General features: G+C 44.1%; 1 protein-coding gene across 4 annotated transcripts in view; it reads right to left on the reverse strand.

The window, feature by feature from the left end:
* DIS3L2 (DIS3 like 3'-5' exoribonuclease 2) overlaps window positions 1-18,722 on the reverse strand; it is a 183,193-nt gene that overhangs the window by 56,445 nt on the left and 108,026 nt on the right. For all 4 annotated transcript variants that reach the window (XM_032698257.1, XM_032698259.1, XM_032698260.1 and 1 more), the window contains 3 exons: window positions 17,839-17,951; window positions 10,709-10,816; window positions 5,945-6,178 (listed from right to left, as the gene is read on the reverse strand). In XM_032698257.1, the coding sequence (XP_032554148.1) occupies window positions 5,945-6,178; window positions 10,709-10,816; window positions 17,839-17,951 (455 nt within the window). The remainder of the gene's footprint in view (window positions 1-5,944; window positions 6,179-10,708; window positions 10,817-17,838; window positions 17,952-18,722) is intronic.

The following is an 18,722-nucleotide window of genomic DNA, read 5'->3' on the forward strand; positions in this document are numbered from 1 at the left end:
GATGTCTCTTTAGCCAGACATCAAAGAGAAAGAGCAGACAATGGTGGAATTGTGATAGGAAGTGAATAGTGAAAGCTCCTTGTCAGTCTGGTTTCCATTTATCTTACAGCACTGTACATACAGCCCACCCTGCCTCTGCTGTCACGTTCATGCACAGTTGCTGTAACGGTCTCTTTAGGGAGGTATCATGGCAGTTTTCAGGATTTTATAAACGGGCCTTTGGGATTTTCTCCTGGGCAAAAGCAAGTGCACAAGCAGGTACACACCTCAATCTATCCTGAGGGAACCAAATCCAAGATGAATTTGGCACCAACGTCACATCCTAGGCGATGAACACCATGACTTTCTCTTTGAGACTGGCCAAGAGATGCAGCCAAGAGTCAGGGGCTGGAGCAAAGCCATTTACTCCTCCCCAGAAAGGTGCATGCACTGAGAGTGTGCAGGGGTAGCACATACAGCAGCCATGGACAGAAAACCTAAGCATCACTTCAGGGAGTACTCAATCCAGGATGACCTTTCTGCCCCAAAAGCATTTTAAGACATACATTCAGATCATGCTATTAGGGCAAACATAGGCACACTCAGTTAACTGAGCTCTATGCAATATTATTGCCCTTTGCTGTCCCATGTAAACAGTTCTCCCAACCAAAAGGGTCTTCCATTCATTTACTAATATATTGTATTTTGCACACAATGGCTGTTTATCCAGGGTAGAATTATTTATTACTTTCACGTAGCAAGAACAAAAGATCTGAATACTTACTATACTGATACGAGGCAGGAAATATGACAAAACAATTTGCCATAATTATTTCCAGCAGTTGCTCATATTGGAAAATTTTAATAGTGATAGTAATTAATCTGTGGTTCTTGGGATTTCCAATTAAACAGCATTAGCAGGAGCAACTGTCTAAAAATACGTGTTTCTGTCCTATCCCATTAGCCACAACTAAATATGAAATTTCCCAACATACAGTGTCACATCCTGCAAGTACAGTGTCCTCCCTCCTCCTTGTTTTCCGTGTGAATGGCTTGAGCTGTTTGCATCAAGTAGTCAGAGTTGGTTCTGAGAGCTTCAAAAGCTGTACAGAGCTGGTTACTATATCCAGTGTGCCATATACCCAGGTGGTTTGGAGCTGGCACTCTGCACACAGTCTGGTGTTTGTTTGGGATCTTTGCACTTGTTTCCCTATGTTTCCTGAGGCAGAAATGCTCTACAACTTTAGGATTTCCATCAGCCTTAAAGAAACAAAGCAATTCTCAAAGATCACTGGTCTTGTCCCCAGCAGCCATGGGACAGGATCAATGGTAAAGGTCTCCGGTGTGCTACAGAGTTACAATAACACCATTTTTACTACCTCTAAGTTATTCAAAACAATAGAGACCCACAGTGAACAGCAACCCTTGCTCAGATGATAAGACAGTGGCAAGGTACACAGGCTGGGAGCAACAGAAGTGAGACCATCTCACTACCAATTCAACCCTTATATTTGTGTAATATTCTCATCTTTGCCATTTTTGTCCTTTTATTCCTTCCCTTTTCACATACATCTGCAAAGCTGAATGTCTGCTTTGCAGAAAACAAGGAGAGAAGCTATTCTACCAAATGATTCAGTGTCATTAACTGGTCTAATGCAGATGCACTTTGGGTTGTTCTCGCAAAGAACTCTGGTCAATGCTGATGTTTTGAGCATCCAGGTATAAGTGTGCTGGCAAAGACAGAATCACCGGCACAACAAAAGGCATTGCTCAGCTCACAGACAGTTGTCATAGAGACAGATCAGCATCCTGGGGTATTCTCATTTTAAATACGCACAGAAATCCTTTTTAACCTGTCTTCCTGTAGGCATCCATCCTCGTGATTCATTTATAAACTGCTGAGGCCAAAAAGAGAACCATTTATCAGAACGTCTCCTCTAGGCAGGCTGGAGCTAAGGAGCTTTTCTGCAAACTTCATGGTTTTTGTTGAAAGCAAGTTTCTATCTGATTCTCTGGCTACTGTTTCTAAAAGCTGTGGGTTGGGGAAGCGATCCAGCTTCCAAGTAACCTGGCCAGGAAAAAAAAGGAAAGCTGTGGGTTGTACTCACTTTGCTTTTTAAACCAGGTCAGATCCCTGCTCCAATTTAGAGAGCGGGTGCACCAGGAGCTGTGAGAGGACAGCACAGGGGTGGTATTTCACAGTCCTGGGCAGGAAGGAGGTCTAGGGGGGGAAAGACAATACTGTAGATATCTGAACATTTTTTTCTTAAAGTCACATACAAGGCCTCTTGCCTTTACATCTAAAAGCTGCAGCTCTGAATGAGAAAGAAAAGAAATACATTAATTTCTGTCTGTGTGGACAAAGTTTCATAAGCTCCTTAGCCACTGAAGGTGCAAACTCTTTAAACCTCTAAAACTCAGCTCAGCTGCTATTTGGAACTAGGGAGCACAGGAAATCATATTCTAGGGGAAAAGTCCCAGAAGGGGCCTATGGAGACAGCTGGATCCCATGGAACGACTGATGTGTGGTTCTGGTTGCACCCATGGTCCAGTGCAGCAGGATTCTCTGCAATCCCATCAGGATTACCAGACCTCTGCAGAGGCACGAAAGGAACTGAGAAGGGGAGCAAGGAGGGGGCTGCAGGTATGATGGTTGCCGTGCCAGGACTAAACTGAAGCAGGAATTAGAAAATACACAGGCCCAAAGAGACACATATATACTGACACCAAACCCACAAATCCTAAGCTTTCCAGACTGTATGCTATCTCCATAATGTCTCAAGGTCTTCTGTGCCACCCAGATATACGATTCCTAAGTTATTAAAAGAAATAATATATTCCTCGTCTGTTGAAATACAGAGATCCCTTCTTCTAAAATTGCTGCTAAAAGATAAAACCATGGGCAAGCAGATGCCGCTCTCACATCAGGTCATAAAAACTCAGCAGTGACATTCAAACAGAAAACATTCCCCTCACCACAGCACAGCCAGCCTGACACTGCTGCATCCAACTGGAGCCATCCTGTGTCAGGACCAAAGAACTCCCTGGCCAACCAGTATTTCTGCTATTACAAATACATGCCCATGAATGGATTCATCTGAGAGATGTTCTTTGTTTTGGGGAATAAATCCTAAATTATATGGACAGTGTAGGGAGCCAAACAGGTGTTCAGGCTAGAGGCCTTGAAACAGCTACTCAGCCAGAAGCCTCAGAGATAATGCTGGAGATAGTATGGGGGAGACCAATATCATTCCAAAGAGAAAACTGAAGCAGACGGGGAGAGCACCAGCCCAAGGCCACCACAGCCAGTGGCAAAGGAGGATGGGAGATTCTTTCCCCCAGGAAAGCTTCCAACAGGAAGCACATGAGCACCTCACACTGAAAAATGGTATGGTGGAAGGAAGAAAAAAAAGCTGTCACTGTTCAATCAGGAGTGATCCCATGGTAGAACTCTCAAACGTAATGCAATGTATAGGAAGAGGGCTCACATCCCTTGGGAAAAAAAAAGCACAGGAGTCATTCACGCTCACCCATCCCCTCCCATAAGACTGTGGGATGATCATTTCCTTCACTCACATATTTATTTGGAATTCGATAATTCATTGCCCCTTGTTTCCTGCTGGAGTTTGTCTTTCATTGTTCAAGATTTGCATTACTCAACAGGAAATCAGTGAGAGGTCCAGTGATTAGAAAGGTGTGTTTCCCCTTCACACCCACCCTTCCTTGCTCACTGGGAGCTGGAAGTGGGAAACGGTGTACAGCTGTGTCCATGGGAACTCAGGGAATTAGGGGAACAAAAGCAGAGGGAGTTATCCCATTTTATTAAAAGATACAGATTGCTTTGTCTGGCCATATGCTGCTGGCCATGTCCACAAATCGATCCCTCACACACTGTTCATAGTCAGGCCTTACAGCAACTACTTTCTCCACGGGCTGGGGAGGGTGTAGTTTATCAAAACACAACTATCAGGGCAGTACTTGAAAAGAGTAAGTATGGTGAAAGTGTCCCTTGATCTAAAATATGCTTCCTTCTCAAAGACTATTACTTTGACACTCTTGCCAGGGGAGAGAGATTCTGCACAGACTTAAAGTGCCACTTGTGAGATATAACTCAGTTTATCACAGTGTTTAGGAATTAGGCTGAGCAAGAATCAGCCCTCTCTGGTGTCCTTAGCTGTGGCTTTTAACCCCGATCTCACAAATGATGCTCCAGTATGTTCTCTTTAATGGCTCCTCTGTAGCTGCACAGAGCAAAACAAAACACCACTAATCTTTTATGGGGCATCATTGGAACAGGATGCTTCCCTGGCTAAATCCCCCCATTGGAAATGTCACAGCTGTTTTAAAACTTATGTCCCCCAAAGTTAGTTTGATAACAGGTACTCAGCTCAGGGTTACATGGTGACTGCTCAGCACTACACTGTAACAGTGACTTGTGTAATGCAGTACCTGAACTTTCTGGGCCACAGGTCCCAGCCACAACAGACTGGATTTCCAACCTAGACACTTTCAAGGCTTCCCAGTTAGCTAACCCCATGCAAAGGCTAGGTCTTTTATGTTCCTTCAGGATTCAGAGCGTGCTTGGGAAAAAAGGTCCAGCTTATCCACCATTGTATGCCAAACCTCAGACAGGGAAGTCTCTGTTCCAAAAGAGGTTATTTTAATATATTTTAATTATTTTAATTAGTTTAATATAATTTTAAGAATGACTATTTCCTTTGACCAAGGAGGGACCTTAAGCAAATGTTCTTGCTCCAGGCTCACTGGTGTGCCACAACAAGCCTCCAAGATGTCCTACAACAGATGTAGGCAAGATAGCCCCCAGACACCACAATGCCTATGCCAGAAATTTTATCCTAAAGTAAAATCCCAGTCTCCTCTAGTGCAACTGAAGATACATGTGTGTCATTTTGTCCATTTTAGATGCAGGGGAAAGCACATTGCCTCCTCTTCATGGCAGCTCTGCCAGAATAAGCCACATGCTCTGTCAGGGAAGAACACAGATAACAGACACTTCTTGCTCCTGTTGCTCAACAATGATTTCTCTAAAATTAGACCTTTCCTGCAACTGGAGACAACAACTCAATGCTGAGTAAAAGGGAAGATTTACAACGTATGTCTTACATATAAAAGTCCTGTTTACACCTCTTACATAGCTTCTTTCTCAGTAATAACCTTATGTTGACTCATGCTCATTTTGCAAAATGAAACAATAGAGCTTCCTTATGTTAAGAGATTATTTTGTCTCCTGCTCAGGAAGACCACTGGGTTCTACAAATTACTGGAACCTCCTATCCAAAAAAACTATCAGAAGCCACCTCAGAGCAGCTAAACATCATATGCAAAAGTATTTTTGCTGTGATAGCCTAAAACATCTGGACTTCCTTGTAAAATAGAAATGACACATACCACAACTGATACAAGATTATTTAAATCACCCCAGACAGAAAACCTCCCCACTAGCATTTTTTTCCCTGAAACACACCCAACACTTATAAATATTATCTTAGATAACAGTTAGCCATTTTCCCAGCACAGAAAACTGCTATGGAAGCTGTGGAAAACAAGAGTATTGCAAGCACAGAAATAAATGTGGAGGATGAGCCTTTTACAGTGAAATGTGCACTAAGGATATCTGAACTGCATGATAATGAACGACACCTTCATGATTTGTTTCACTGTATGAATTACTCACCCAGTCCAGAAGGGTTTTAGGATTTTGAAAAATGCTGAAAGATGGACCACTCCTTAAAAAACAAGGATTTTTTCTTTTAATCCTACTTAACTTAGTGCTTTTGGTACATAATTTGATGCCTCTGTCAAGAAGGTATTGGTACCCAAACTTGCCTTTCTAATCCACCCTTAACTTTACCCTTTGAAGTTTTAGACTGATTGGGAAATTCTTAGGGGGTACAAGGTGAAATTGCTCCAGTGGAGTGGGAGCCCCCTAAGGGGCTGTACTTACCTGGTCTAAGTGCAGGGCACCATCAGTGAAGCGCTGCTTGCGGAGGTTCTGGGCAATTCGATGCAGGTTCAGCACAGCTTCCTGGATCTCAGCTATTGAGTGCTGAGGTGAGACAGGGGGCAGTTCTTCAGGTGATAACACCTTCCCAGGGCTTTCAATCATAATCTGTGCATGCTCGTAGCTTAGCTTCACGCAGGAGCAGATGACTGTCCGCCCAAACCACTCATCAAGGATCTGCAAAATTGGAAAGTGTAAGTCGATCTGAGGACTCATTCTTCCAGTGCACGAAAGCTTGGGGAGTTGTACAAACGCTGCAAGGAATGACACCAGACCTCACCACTGCCTGTGTTCTCCAAGTGAAGTTCCTGTCCTACTGAGACCATCAGACCTTTTGCCCATATACGTTGTCTAGCGTTGAGTAACATGCACATGCATGTAACATATAACAATATATTGTGCATATACATAGGGAACTGCTTGGATCTCCCTTCTTTACCTTATTTCCCTCCTTCATAGAGCCCAAAGAACTACAGCCAATCCAGAACTTGAAATCAGTCCGTTGAGTCAAAGGTTACCAGGTTGCAGGAGTGGCAACAGGCAGATACCCACATGTCAGATCTCCTACCTAAAACATGGCAGAATGAATTCCACCTCTTCAGTTAAAGTGTGGCCACCAGGGTACGAGGGGCTGGCCTTAAAATACGCTGTTTTCAGGAGTACTGGAAGAATCTCATTGTATGACTTGCACTTGTGAAAGTACCTGAGTAGGACTTTGGTGGGTCTGGAGGAGAGATAAAGAGTCACTGATCCCTTGTTTCTCTAAACATGTTTATGGTCCTAGGCCCAAACTCAAGCCAGGAACCTTTCCGGGCTTTCAAACTATTTTGGAATCGAAAGGAAAATATTCTATAAATTGCTTATAACACTCTTTTATTTTAAATCAGAAGTCACTCAATTTTAAACTCCCTAACAGAATACCAATGTAGAAGTAGCAATTCAGAATTATGTCTTAAAAGAGAAAGGAAAATCTATTTTCAGCTGAGATACAGAAAAGAATTCAACAGCTCATCAAGCCAGTGAGAAAACACAGAAGGACATGGGCAGAAGGCTCTTCACAAAAGTCAAGAGTGTTGGCATGAGGGCTCTGGAGAGAGATGCAGTCTCTGATAAACCATTCAAAGCACAAGTGCTCAGAGAATGATTGGAGAATTACAATTCTCCCTTAGCTACAAGTGCCACCTCACCCCTTCATCAGCACAACAGGACAAGGTAAATTCTGCAAGTGATGGTGCCCAGGGAGAACAGCCAGATCTCTGTGACAGCCTCATCAAGGACATGGCTTCAGAAAGACAAACTTTCTGCTTAGCAGTAAAGGCCTGATCCCAAAAATACCCTTGCTGCCTCACAGAATATATACTGTGCAGTATAACTCTGCAGATCAGAGCTCTGAAAGTCACAGGGCATTTAAGCTCATTTCTAATTCAAAAGTACTCTAACAGTGGAGATGCAGCAAGTGGCATCTTGCAATATAAAGTGCTCTGACCCTCAGCTCATGGTTATTCTGTGTGTGTCCCTTCCTCTAAGCCAAGGAGAAAGAAAGGAAGAGAAAGCCACAAAGCTGAACAGAGATGCTGTGACGGTGCTGGCAGCACCTCCTCTGTGCTCTGCTGCATCCCATTAAATGTGGCTCAGCTTCTTGTGGTGATGGGGGATGCATATCTGGTAGGTCAGTAACATCTGATGAAATCTGCTGGACCCAAGAAATCTCCTGATATTAAGCAAACACAATCTCTGGTGTGGAAGAGGCTGCACTGCTCTTTAAATGATCCACTTCCTGAGCACAGCCTGTGATGACAGCCAGTGCTGCTCAGCTGAAACCCTCCCAACAGCACAGTCTCTGGGGCTACAGGTCTCTCTGAGGGTGTGGCATAGCTGTGCAGGGGGCTGAGGTCTTTCTCCACACAAGGCAGTGTCTGTATCACGTCCTGGCTGACGACAACAGTTTTGAGCCTGGAAAACACAGTGTTTGTACAGGATGTTTGAGATTGAAGCAATTTTTCCTTGTCACTGTTAGAAGGAACCAGCAGGTCTGTGCTTCAAACATCAGCAGGCAAGACTTAAAAAGAAAAGTTGCATTGTTTGTTTGCAAATATCTTTCTGTTGACTGCATCCCAACAAGAACGTGCTACGTCGTTCCTATTAACGCCCAGCTCTGCTTCAGAGGAACAGCACAGATGTAACAATGAGGTTAACGCCTCTGCCCTTGGAAAGTCATTTCGGGTACATGGTGTCACACTATCCCACTGTAGTCCAGGGAGCTATGTGGAGTGCTGCTCAGGCAACATTTTGTTACAGTTAATGAAAACTAGAAAACTTCAGAACCCAAGAGCAATAGCAACAAGAAAGTCCCTGTCTCCAGAAAAGGCTAAACCTGGCATTATTTTTCTAAAAGAAAACCAAAATTAAAAATCCCAACAAGCTATCAATAGTCACATTCAAATGTGGAATCTGCACGGCTTTTCCTTGTGGAAAGCATAAGCTTTAGACTTACTTTCTTTGGAATAGGAACAGTGGAATCTCAGAGCAGCTCTCACCTTTGGTAGTGCTGCTGGGCTCTGCCTTGGAGGCTCAAGGTTATGGTACCTCTGTGCACTTGGGGTGCAATAAAGTGCCCTTCAGCCTCTGAGGAAGGAGGGCCACGGAGATGGTGAAGGGCCTTGGGAGGAAGCTGTATGAGGAGTGACCGAGGTCACTTGGTCTGTTCAGCCTGGAGAAGAGGAGACTGAGGGGAGTCTACAATTTGCAGTCTACAATTTCCTCGTGAGGAGAAGAGGAGGGGCAGGCACTGACCTCTCCTCTGTGGTGACCAGTGACAGAACCGAGGGAATGGCCTGAAGTTGTGTCAGGGGAGGTTTATGTTGGACATTAGAAAAAGGTTCTTCACCCAGAGGATAGGTGGCTGCTGGAACAGGCTCCCTAGGGAAGTGGTCACAGCACCAAGCCTGACAGAGTTCAAGAAGCGTTTGGATGATACTCTCAGGCACATGGTGTGACTCTTGGGGATGGTCCTGTGCAGGGCTAAGGGTTGGACTCGATGATCCTTGTGGCTCCCTTCCAACTCAGCATATTCTGTGATTCTGTGAACGTCCTGTCCTCAATGTCAGTGCTCTCACGGCTCTCCACCAGCAGCTGAGGTTCAAGGGCTGTGTTGGGGCCTTTAACTCACCTCCCTTTCACCTAGCAGAGTATGGGGGAGCATGTGATCCTGTTTACACTGAGATATGGACATAGTAACACCTATAAATACAAGCTCTTAAAAGAATGCCCCCCTAGGCAAAAGCCCTACAACCACTTTTTCTTTTGGAAAGAGTAAATTCTTCTCCAGCCTTCACCTGGAATTCACATCAAGTGACCTCAATTAAGACTGCAACCCTGAAAGTCCTTGTAGGAGAAACCAGTTTGTGGAAATGGCCACAGGCACGCTGCTCTCCCAGGGGCAGCATGGCCATGGCCCAGACCACTGCTCCTCTGGAGATCTGCTCCCTGAGCCAGCAGAAGGCAGATGCTACAGATCCTCTGTTTTCTCACTGGTCAGACACAGTTGGACTGAGCACTGTTTGAAATACAACTAATGGATTTGTTGCATGGAACAAGAGAAAAGATGTAATTAAAGGCTCATTTTAATTAAGACTTGACTATTAGCTGTTCAAAGATGACTCGGAGTCAATAAAAGGTCCACCAAGAATCTACTATTAGAAGGCCTTGTAAGTAATCACAGGGGAATATAGGAAGGGGAACACTTTTCACAGCAGACATACAATCCACCTCAGTGACAGAGCAGGGACTTGCAGCAGAAATACAGAACCAGGACTGCAACTCTATTTTGCTAAAACACAAAGTTAGATTCAGTATACTTTAGAGCAGCTGGGACCATAACAAGGAAGTAAAGTTAATCTTTGTGAAAAATTACCAAATTGGCACAATAGCGTCTACAGAAAGAGCTGTGGTTAAAAAAAAAAAAAAATCACGAAAAGTGATCAGAGTGTGCTCTGGTCCTGCCAGTCTTTAGCCCCTCTTGGTTAGTGAGGGGACCCTGTGATCACCAAAGAGGAGATTTTAGGGTTACAAAGAGTGTGGGAAAAGAATAGGGAGAGAAATGAAGACCTGGGGAGTGCTGGCAGGCAGCTGAGGGCAGCTCGCTGCACCAACAGACAGCTTCCACAACTGCTCCCTGGAAATGACACATGCAGAGGATGTAGCTGTGCCTTTGCTGAAGGGCTATCACGCTTTATTTGGATTGATGTAATTTGCAGCTCTGAAGAAGAATTAAATAGTCTGTTTACCAGAGAGAGGCAGAGGGATACTGCCCACATCCACTGCATTGCACAACTGCCTGTGAAGGCAGGGCTGGAGTCGGGGGACACATCTTGTACCACCCAAAGCATTAGCTTTGAATTGCTGCTGGAGGCAAGACATTAAATGGTTGGGTGACCTGGCAAGGAGCAGGACATTCTCTATTCCTGAGATTCATACAAATATTCCTCCTTTCTCCACCATGTTGAGAGATTAGTCCAGTTGGAAATTCCACAGTATATCATCAGCAAGACAAGATACAGGGACAGTTTTACATCCTCCACTATTTTTCACCTTTGCTATCCACCTGGGTGTTAAGGGATGGAATTTTTACCACTCTCTCTGCAAGAGCAGGGGCTGGCCACCAAGGTAGGACAGATTAGCAGGATGACTGCCTGCTGCTTGAAGTACCTTGCCTTCTGGAGTCAACTTCCACATCACAGAGAATGTCAGTCTATCTTGCATAGGATTGAGACTGCATAACTCCTCACAGAGCAGCCTGGGAAGCATTGGGATCACCTGGAAGAGAAGAGAGCCTTGGTGAAACACAAGCTTTTAGTGTGGTCAAGCTTACCTGAACAGCTGGTAAAGGGCAGGCTCAACAATGCACAGAAGGAGAAAATGCACTAAACAGTTGGGATCACATTCTCTGTGGCAGGAGTGGCTATGTCACAGCTCTGGGATGCATCATCCCTGCCAGAGCTATATCACATGGAGAACAGCATGCTGGCATGGAACAAGTAAGTAAATCAAACCCTCTGGAATGAGAGGAAGTCAGACATGACACCAACACTCACAGCCCTCAATGAGACCAGAGGCAGCTGTCAGTCTCCAACCTGGGAATCATTCCCAGTGCTCCCCTCTGAAGAATGGAGTAACCATACCGGAGCAACCATCCTGGAGCATCCTGCATCCTTGGTTATGCAAACACTTACTCTGCAGCTTTTAAGGTCACAAAGTTTGCTTTGTTTTCCACTTCTTTCCCATTGCCACTTTGGCACTGGGAAGAATGAGGAAGGCTCAGCACATCAGGAAACTTAATGTTGAAGAAACACGGTCCTGGCAGTCAGGAGCTGAAGAGCTTGGATTTGAGAACTGTGTTTCTTGCTTTGCCACTGAATACCATGTAATTAGGCAAGTAATGCAAGCCTGTTCTCTGCAAAGCATAAATGAAATTTCTCCCATGCATCACAGAAGCCATGCTTGGCTTCAGTAAAGATTGAACCATGCTTTGTAGCACGGACAGGAATGCATAGATGCTGGTGAGATAAACAAAAGTGCCTGTTTTATGACTATTGACCATGGTGTTTCCAAATGGAGAACAATTATTGCTTTATTATGTTCAACTCTGTTTGAACAAAAAGTCAGTCAACACAAATTTCTGGCAGGATTTTTTAACCCATGTCCTAATTCCTTAAAACTAATCAATATTTCTGCTGCTGAACATTGAATTACCAAACCACAAATTAGTCACCTGATTAACACCAACAAACCTAAACTTTTCAGCATATTCATGTTAGAGCAAACTTGAGCAGCTCCAAGTGTTTCTACCATCCCTGAGTTATTTCTCAAGTGAAGTCTGCAGTAAAGATAATCTTTAGCAGCTGTTTAATGAAGCAAACCTAATTATTAGAGTTTCGCTTCTTATTTCCCTTCTCATTATTTACCTTTGTGAAGAGGCAGTAAATGCCCTCAAAGAACCACCAAGTTATTCCTCTTGTTTATTTTGAGTAGCAACGTGGGCTGGTGCATTCCAGAAAAACAGAGAGAAATGCTCTACTTGGTTGCCATAAAATAATTTAGCTATTTAATTTAGTTTCCGTTTTGACTGCTCTGAGTGCCAGCCTGTAAATATAGGACCAGCAGGAAGCTGACTGGCATACAAATCCCAGCTCTTCCAAACTCTGTGACACCTGTTTAGTGATTTCAGAGATACCTGGATGCAGTGGAATAACTGCTCTTCAAACCAGTAAGAAAGAACAGTCTCAGGTGTCCATAAAGTGCACACACTTTATACTTACCTCTTGTTTTGAAGGAATGACTCTTAAGATATTTAATCACATTTGCGGTTTGGCACCAGATGATGGCTATAAATCCATTCTAACTGCAGTGCATGCTAATGCCAAGAGGTTAACTGTACAGTCTGGGACTGTCAGGGAGTCACAACATGAATCAGCAGCCCTGGTTCAGCTGGAAGGTCACAAGGGCACGGCCTATGATAAGCTGTTTCCCACAACACAAAGGCCGTCAACTCTGTTATTCCAGTTGTGAACAGAACGTTAACAATACTGGTACATTCATAACTCACAGATCCAGTACGTGAGCTCAGCCATGCTGCCTGGGAGGACCCGCACCACAAGGTTATAAATTTAGCATGAGTGGTGCCAACCCACACCAGAAAGGAGAGAAAATAGCTTTACAGACTATCGGAAATCCCTGCCTGCCTAAGATCACCCGTGACCACCATGAGACCCTGAAGTTCAGGTCACAGTGAACAAAGTGCTAGTAATTTAATAAAAGCTACGATGCCCTTTTCCACCCAAATTAAAAGCTGCTTTTCTCTCTCTCCTTAACTCTGTGATTGATCATCCGATAACGGTCTGTACTTATTGAATATTTCTGTGCCTTAGAACGCCCTCTTTCCCTTCACACTTCCTGCAGCAATACCAGTCCGCTAGAAAAATGCCTACATGAAACATGAAAGCCCATCTATGAAGAATAGCCCAAACTAAACAATGGGATGCCTGTTTTAAGTGTACTTGAGCAGGATTAATGTCCAATTCAAGAGGCTATAATTCAATGGAAGGGCTTTCAATGATGTGAAACACAAGCAAAGCTTTAACTCAGATCATAATTACAGCACTAAACACTCAACAAGCAATTAGCTGTAACAAATCTACTGTTAAATAGGGAAGCATCAACCTGCGTTACCCTTGTTTTACATGAGAGAAACTTTAGGTAAAGTAACTTAACCCAAGCCATTGAGGAAGTCTCATGGGAGAACAAGAATGCAATCAACTTTTTCCTGGGCTCAGCAAACACATACATAGCATAATGTGACCTTGAACTGAAGGTATTTCAATTTTATCTACCTTACTGAATTAAAGGACACCTGTTTTCAACACCACGACAGCCTTGGCTGACTGTCTCCCTCTGCTTTAACATCACAATTCCTCTTCACCCTCTACATGGAGAATAAACCAGCTGTCACAAGGCATAGAAGTTTAAGTTATAAATACACATTTCCTTTTTCCTTAACACGATACGGTCACAGCCTGAAAGGATTCCTAGTAATTGCAAGCCCAGCATTTAACAAACAAAGATGTCACAATTGTGTCACACTCAGAGAGCAAGATGTTTCAGGAGAGATCCCAGGGGCTGCCCAAAGGAACTTTGGCAACAGGATTATCTCCATCTCTTTCTGACGGAGACACAGGATGAGAGGAGATTTCCCTAAGTACGTCTTTCATGTCCAGATTTGCAAAACAGCAGAGTTGCGTAGCATCACTTCAAATAATCCAGAGGTTGCCTGGCATTTTTTAAATGCTTTGCCCTTCCCATGACTGTCTGCCAAGGGACAGTGGTGCCTGCCAGCTGTCCTGTGGAGTGCCACAGTACACAGAAATCCAGCGAGCTGAAACGCTGCCGAGGGATAGCACCTCCAGTGTGAAATGGTTTCCTTGGCAAATTGCTACATTGGGGATCACATCAATTCAGCTTGGTTTTACTGCAGGTGGAAATAAAGTCACCTGGGCTTATACAGGGATCATAAACCTGGAATAAGGGGTCTATAAATGTAGCTGAATCTAGAAAGGCAGTTGGAGAGGCCCAACAGGGCTAGGCAAAAGAATTTTACAATGTAAAAAAGGACTTACACCCCCCAGAAAATCCTTTCTAATGAATGTGTCATAGAAACCTGGGCTGAAGAAAGGCTTGGGTGGTGAGAGCTCGTCTGGTTTTCATCCCCCTCTATCAGTCAGACTAATAAAAGACATCATTTCTCCCCATAAGCCTAATAAGGCTCAAGAGATACTGGAAAGGGCTCTTCTTTGAGTGAAAGGCTGATATGCACAATGCTGGCAGAGGCAGGTCTGCATTTCAAATAAAACCACAGACAGAGGATTTATCTCTTCCTATTTCCAGTGTTCAGCACTACCCTGGAGACTCATTGCTCCAGCAGTGCCCAATGGCCATTCTCCCCACAGGCAGACCCATGTCCCAGCCAAAGCCATGGGCAGCACCGGAAAACCAAAGTGAGAGAAGGCACTGCTGGGGCTGGGGAGGTTCCTATACTTTGTCATCCCAGTGTTATAAAACAGACAGACCTGTGACCATGGTTGGCCACACTGCTTAGCAGCTGACTCCTCCGCATGGGAAGATCTAACCTCCTGATTGTGAGAGCCCTTGGGTTTGTTTTGTTTTGTCACTTTGACTAATAAAGTGCTTCCAGAAACCAAATGTGAGTTTCCAGTCTCAGACTCATTCCTAGGGAGCTGAGCAGTGGGAGGGAGCACACACATGCTGAGATGATAAAAACTCTGATAAAATCAGAAACATCTGCTGCAGCCAAGACTGACTCTCTGGCCAGGTTCAGAGCAGGTTATCCAAGAGTGGCTCCCACCAACGGACTCACTATAGCAGCTTTGCAAGGAACAGAAGGGGAAAACTGGCCAGTCAACCAAAGGGAAAAGAGAACAAACTCTGGAAGAATAACCCCTTATTCTCACAAAGTTGCACAAGCAGTTTTACTCTCTTCAAAAAACTCCATTCTGCTGGCATCCCGCTTTGGCTGACCCTCATTCTTGGTTCAGGTTGGTTATGACCACTGCTTACTCCCAGGGTGACTTCTTCTCCCATCATCCATCTGATGGGGAGGGATTGTATTAACCAAGAGTTTCCATCAGCTGCTCTCCCCAGAGCCGGGAGGAGGATGCTGAAGTCCAACAATGGAGTGGGCTCAGCAAGTCTCTTGCTTATACACTAAAAGACACTCAAAGGAAATAGGCAATTTGTTTATGAGCCAAGATTTCTGCTCAGAAGTTGTATAAACACTTCCATGAATTCAGATTTTGAGCAACTCTTTGTTACTCAGCCTGAGATTATCAAAATATCAACACCCTGACAACCTGCTGGTGTCAAAAGTGAATGTCTTGAAGTCCTTGGACTTAACATGAAGACAGGCTTACAGTTCCGATCTTTGATCTCCAGTGTAAAATAGGACCAATAAAATATTATAGGGATTTATGGCTGACCTCTCACTCAAGCTGCTTCACACCTAAAATAACAGCAGAAGATGTGCCAAAAAAGAGGAAACTGTTTAGGTTTTCTTGCTTCTTAAAACCTGATACATTCTTATTTCAAAAACTTTTGACTTTTATTAAAAAGACCACTAGCAATTACACAATAACTCCCCTTTTGGATACATGGTTCAGGAAAATTAAATATGTGGCTTTATTTAACTTTTTGGGGAGGATTAGCGTGGTGCTAACCTCTCGCAGAATCACAGCTGTCCTAGGAAACAGTTCCATCAAAGGAAAGCATACTTTCTACAAGAGTCACGCTACCATCTTGTTTCAGACAGCCCGGCTGCTTTCCTTTGCCCATCCCCTAGCTCCTTTTCATCTCTTGCAACTAAAATATTGACAATTTCATCATCTAACCCAGTTTACTCTTTTAAAATATATTTTCTGCAGGGCAGAAGTGTGGGTGAAACATTTATCCTGACTGCTAGGCCAAGCAGTTGAAGAGCAATTGAAGATGAGGGCCAACAGGTAACTTATGTTGGCATTGCACAGGACTGACTGGCAGTGCTAGGGAGAAAACATGCTTTGAAAAAAAAATTGAATTAGCTTTTACATTCAACTGGATTTTTATGAAAGATGTCTCCTTTCTTTATAAAAATCTTCCTTCTCCTTTTAAAGAAGAATCACATGCCTTCAAACCACACTATTTTGACTTGGAAATGCTGCCACAACATCCCCCTGGATTACAGCTTTGCTGCCCCCAATGACATCCCCCCCTTGGTCAGCCCACATCTCCCACAGAGCTACAGCCATCGAGTCATCCATCAGAGGGGCAAGCAGAGCACAGCAGAAGCCAAGGGCTTATCATGGGAGAGACTAGGATTGGGAAGACTGGTGCCAGAACTGCTGTTTCCATGAGATATGCATTGCTTCCCACTCCTGGAGAACAGCAAGTCAGTGGGAACTGGGGTCTCCCAGCGCATGGCACACGTGTGGTGTTGGTGTCACTACCGCGAATCCAGCTGGGACACTTTGGCATTGCTACCACAGCTGTTCCACAGGGAGCTGAAATCATCCAGACTCACTGAGGCCCCCTAAAGCTGTGCCTTGCTGTTTCCACCCAAAGAAAGTCATGGAACAGATACTAAAGGTTAATGGCTTGATATCAAACCACTAATTTGATTTCACTAGAGCAACATAAATCATTTTATCATCTGGAAAGTGTGGAGAGGACACAGGAAGCTAGTGGAATAAGGATCATTACAAAACCCTCCCCAGATAATAACCCTGAAAACAACCAGGAAGGGAAGGAAAGGGAAGAATCACTCCTAATCCTAAGTAGCAAGTAGGATATGTTTATTTATTATAGGAAACATCCTGTCATCCTGGAAGGGGCTGTGGACAGAAGGACTTTAGCCTGACAGAACAGAAGTGCAAGCAGAAGCAGGTTAATCTGCTTCAACACTCTTCTTCATGCAGCTGATGACTCAAGCCTACACAGGGCACTGACAGCCAAGTTTTCTAGCTTTCCTGCAAGTATGGTGACAGTGATATCTGATAAGCTACAAAGTGTTTCTGCTTATTCAACTGAAAAGGAGACAGCCACAGACAAAACCTACATGCTTCCTTTCCAACAGTGTTAAACTTGAACCTGTTCATTTTTCGAGTTTAGAAGTCAACATTAAACTTGAATTTAACATTTAATTCTGATATGCTAAAATCCGTATAATTTCAAATATCTTTTCATTGTGTGATGAAGGAACACCATTCTCCACTATTTGCGATACCCAGATAAAATAAGAGTGTGAGCTTTCTGTTTTACCTCAAGATGTTTCTTTGTTACGGTGTTTTACACCCTACTCTGCCATACATCCACTTGTGGGAGGGATGAGCTGTACTACTGCACTGAAGGCAAAGTCAAAACTCTCCACTGCATCTGCCGATTTCAAGCTCTCAAGAGCAAAGCAGAGGAGCCAGCTCAGGTCTGTCAGGCTTGGCTCAGGTCAGCATTGAGCTGGTGCTGAGCTCTGCTCCTGAGCTGGTGACCCCTGGCACACGTGGGTCTCTGACCACAGACACAGGGTCACACACTGCTCCACCCCGTGCTCTCCCCGTAAGCTCCAAGGTGGTCAGCACCCATGTCAGCTCTTGTGTTTTCATCAGCTTACTCATTTCTGTAGGCTTCCTGCAATAATAGCCAGATTTTGATTGTGAGCATCTGGCAACGAACCTTGAAAATCAGTTTATGGTAAATGTAAGACACAGTCACCAGATGGAAAAAGGAAAAGCTGTCCTTACCTTCTGCACTAGGTAGACACTCGTCGCCCTTTCGCTCGCCACTTTATCCAGTTCTGTTTCTTCCAGCACGAAGTAGCTCACGTCTGCAATGTGAACTCCCACTTCCAAGTTCCCTGGAATTGCACAAGGAAGTCAGTAGGCTGCGCGTAGACATGAACTGCTGACATATTTAACTCCTGACTCCTCTCCCCTTCCCCCCAGTGCTACCTTTTTGCCTTATGCCAATATCTCACAAAAATTATACGTCTTTCCACCTCTTCCATCTGAGATGAAAACTGCTCTCTCAGGACACTACCAAATTCACAACCAGTGTGGCTACAGCAAACAGGGGAATACAAATACAAGTGAATCCTCAAGCACAGTGGTGGAAATGTGAAAACCCTTAAAAACCATGTGGATAAGTCCTTCTAGTTAGAAGCTTGTAATAGTGAGCTCAGTCCTCATCCCTTTGTTATCTTGCACGCAAGAAAAATGGGACCCCACCTTACAAGCACACAGGCAATGCAGGATCCCATTTCCCAGGTATGGAGCAGTTGGTCACACATGCTTTCGGGTTCTTAGAGCTGCACTTATTTCCACTTCAAGCTGGTTGAGCCCAAATTGCTGCTGGGGACCTGGGAAATCTTCAATGGTTTTGGACCAGGCTATGCACAAGTGCAGCTTTCCAATAACAGAATATTCCCACTATTATCCTGCCTTCCCTTCAGATTTGGCTTTTTATCCTTTAATTAGAGTCCAGTCTAGAAGTATCTTAATTCAAAAGTTAGGCTAGAGAGCAGTACTACTGAGGTTTATCATGAGGTTTTGGCACTAATTGGGATTTGGAAGTAGTGATCATCCTCAGCTTTGGAAGTAATTAGTAGCTGGGTCCAAGAAATTCTGGT

The sequence above is a fragment of the Chiroxiphia lanceolata genome, chromosome 10, assembly GCF_009829145.1.
Source record: "Chiroxiphia lanceolata isolate bChiLan1 chromosome 10, bChiLan1.pri, whole genome shotgun sequence".
In the NCBI taxonomy this organism is placed as follows: Eukaryota; Metazoa; Chordata; class Aves; order Passeriformes; family Pipridae; genus Chiroxiphia; species Chiroxiphia lanceolata.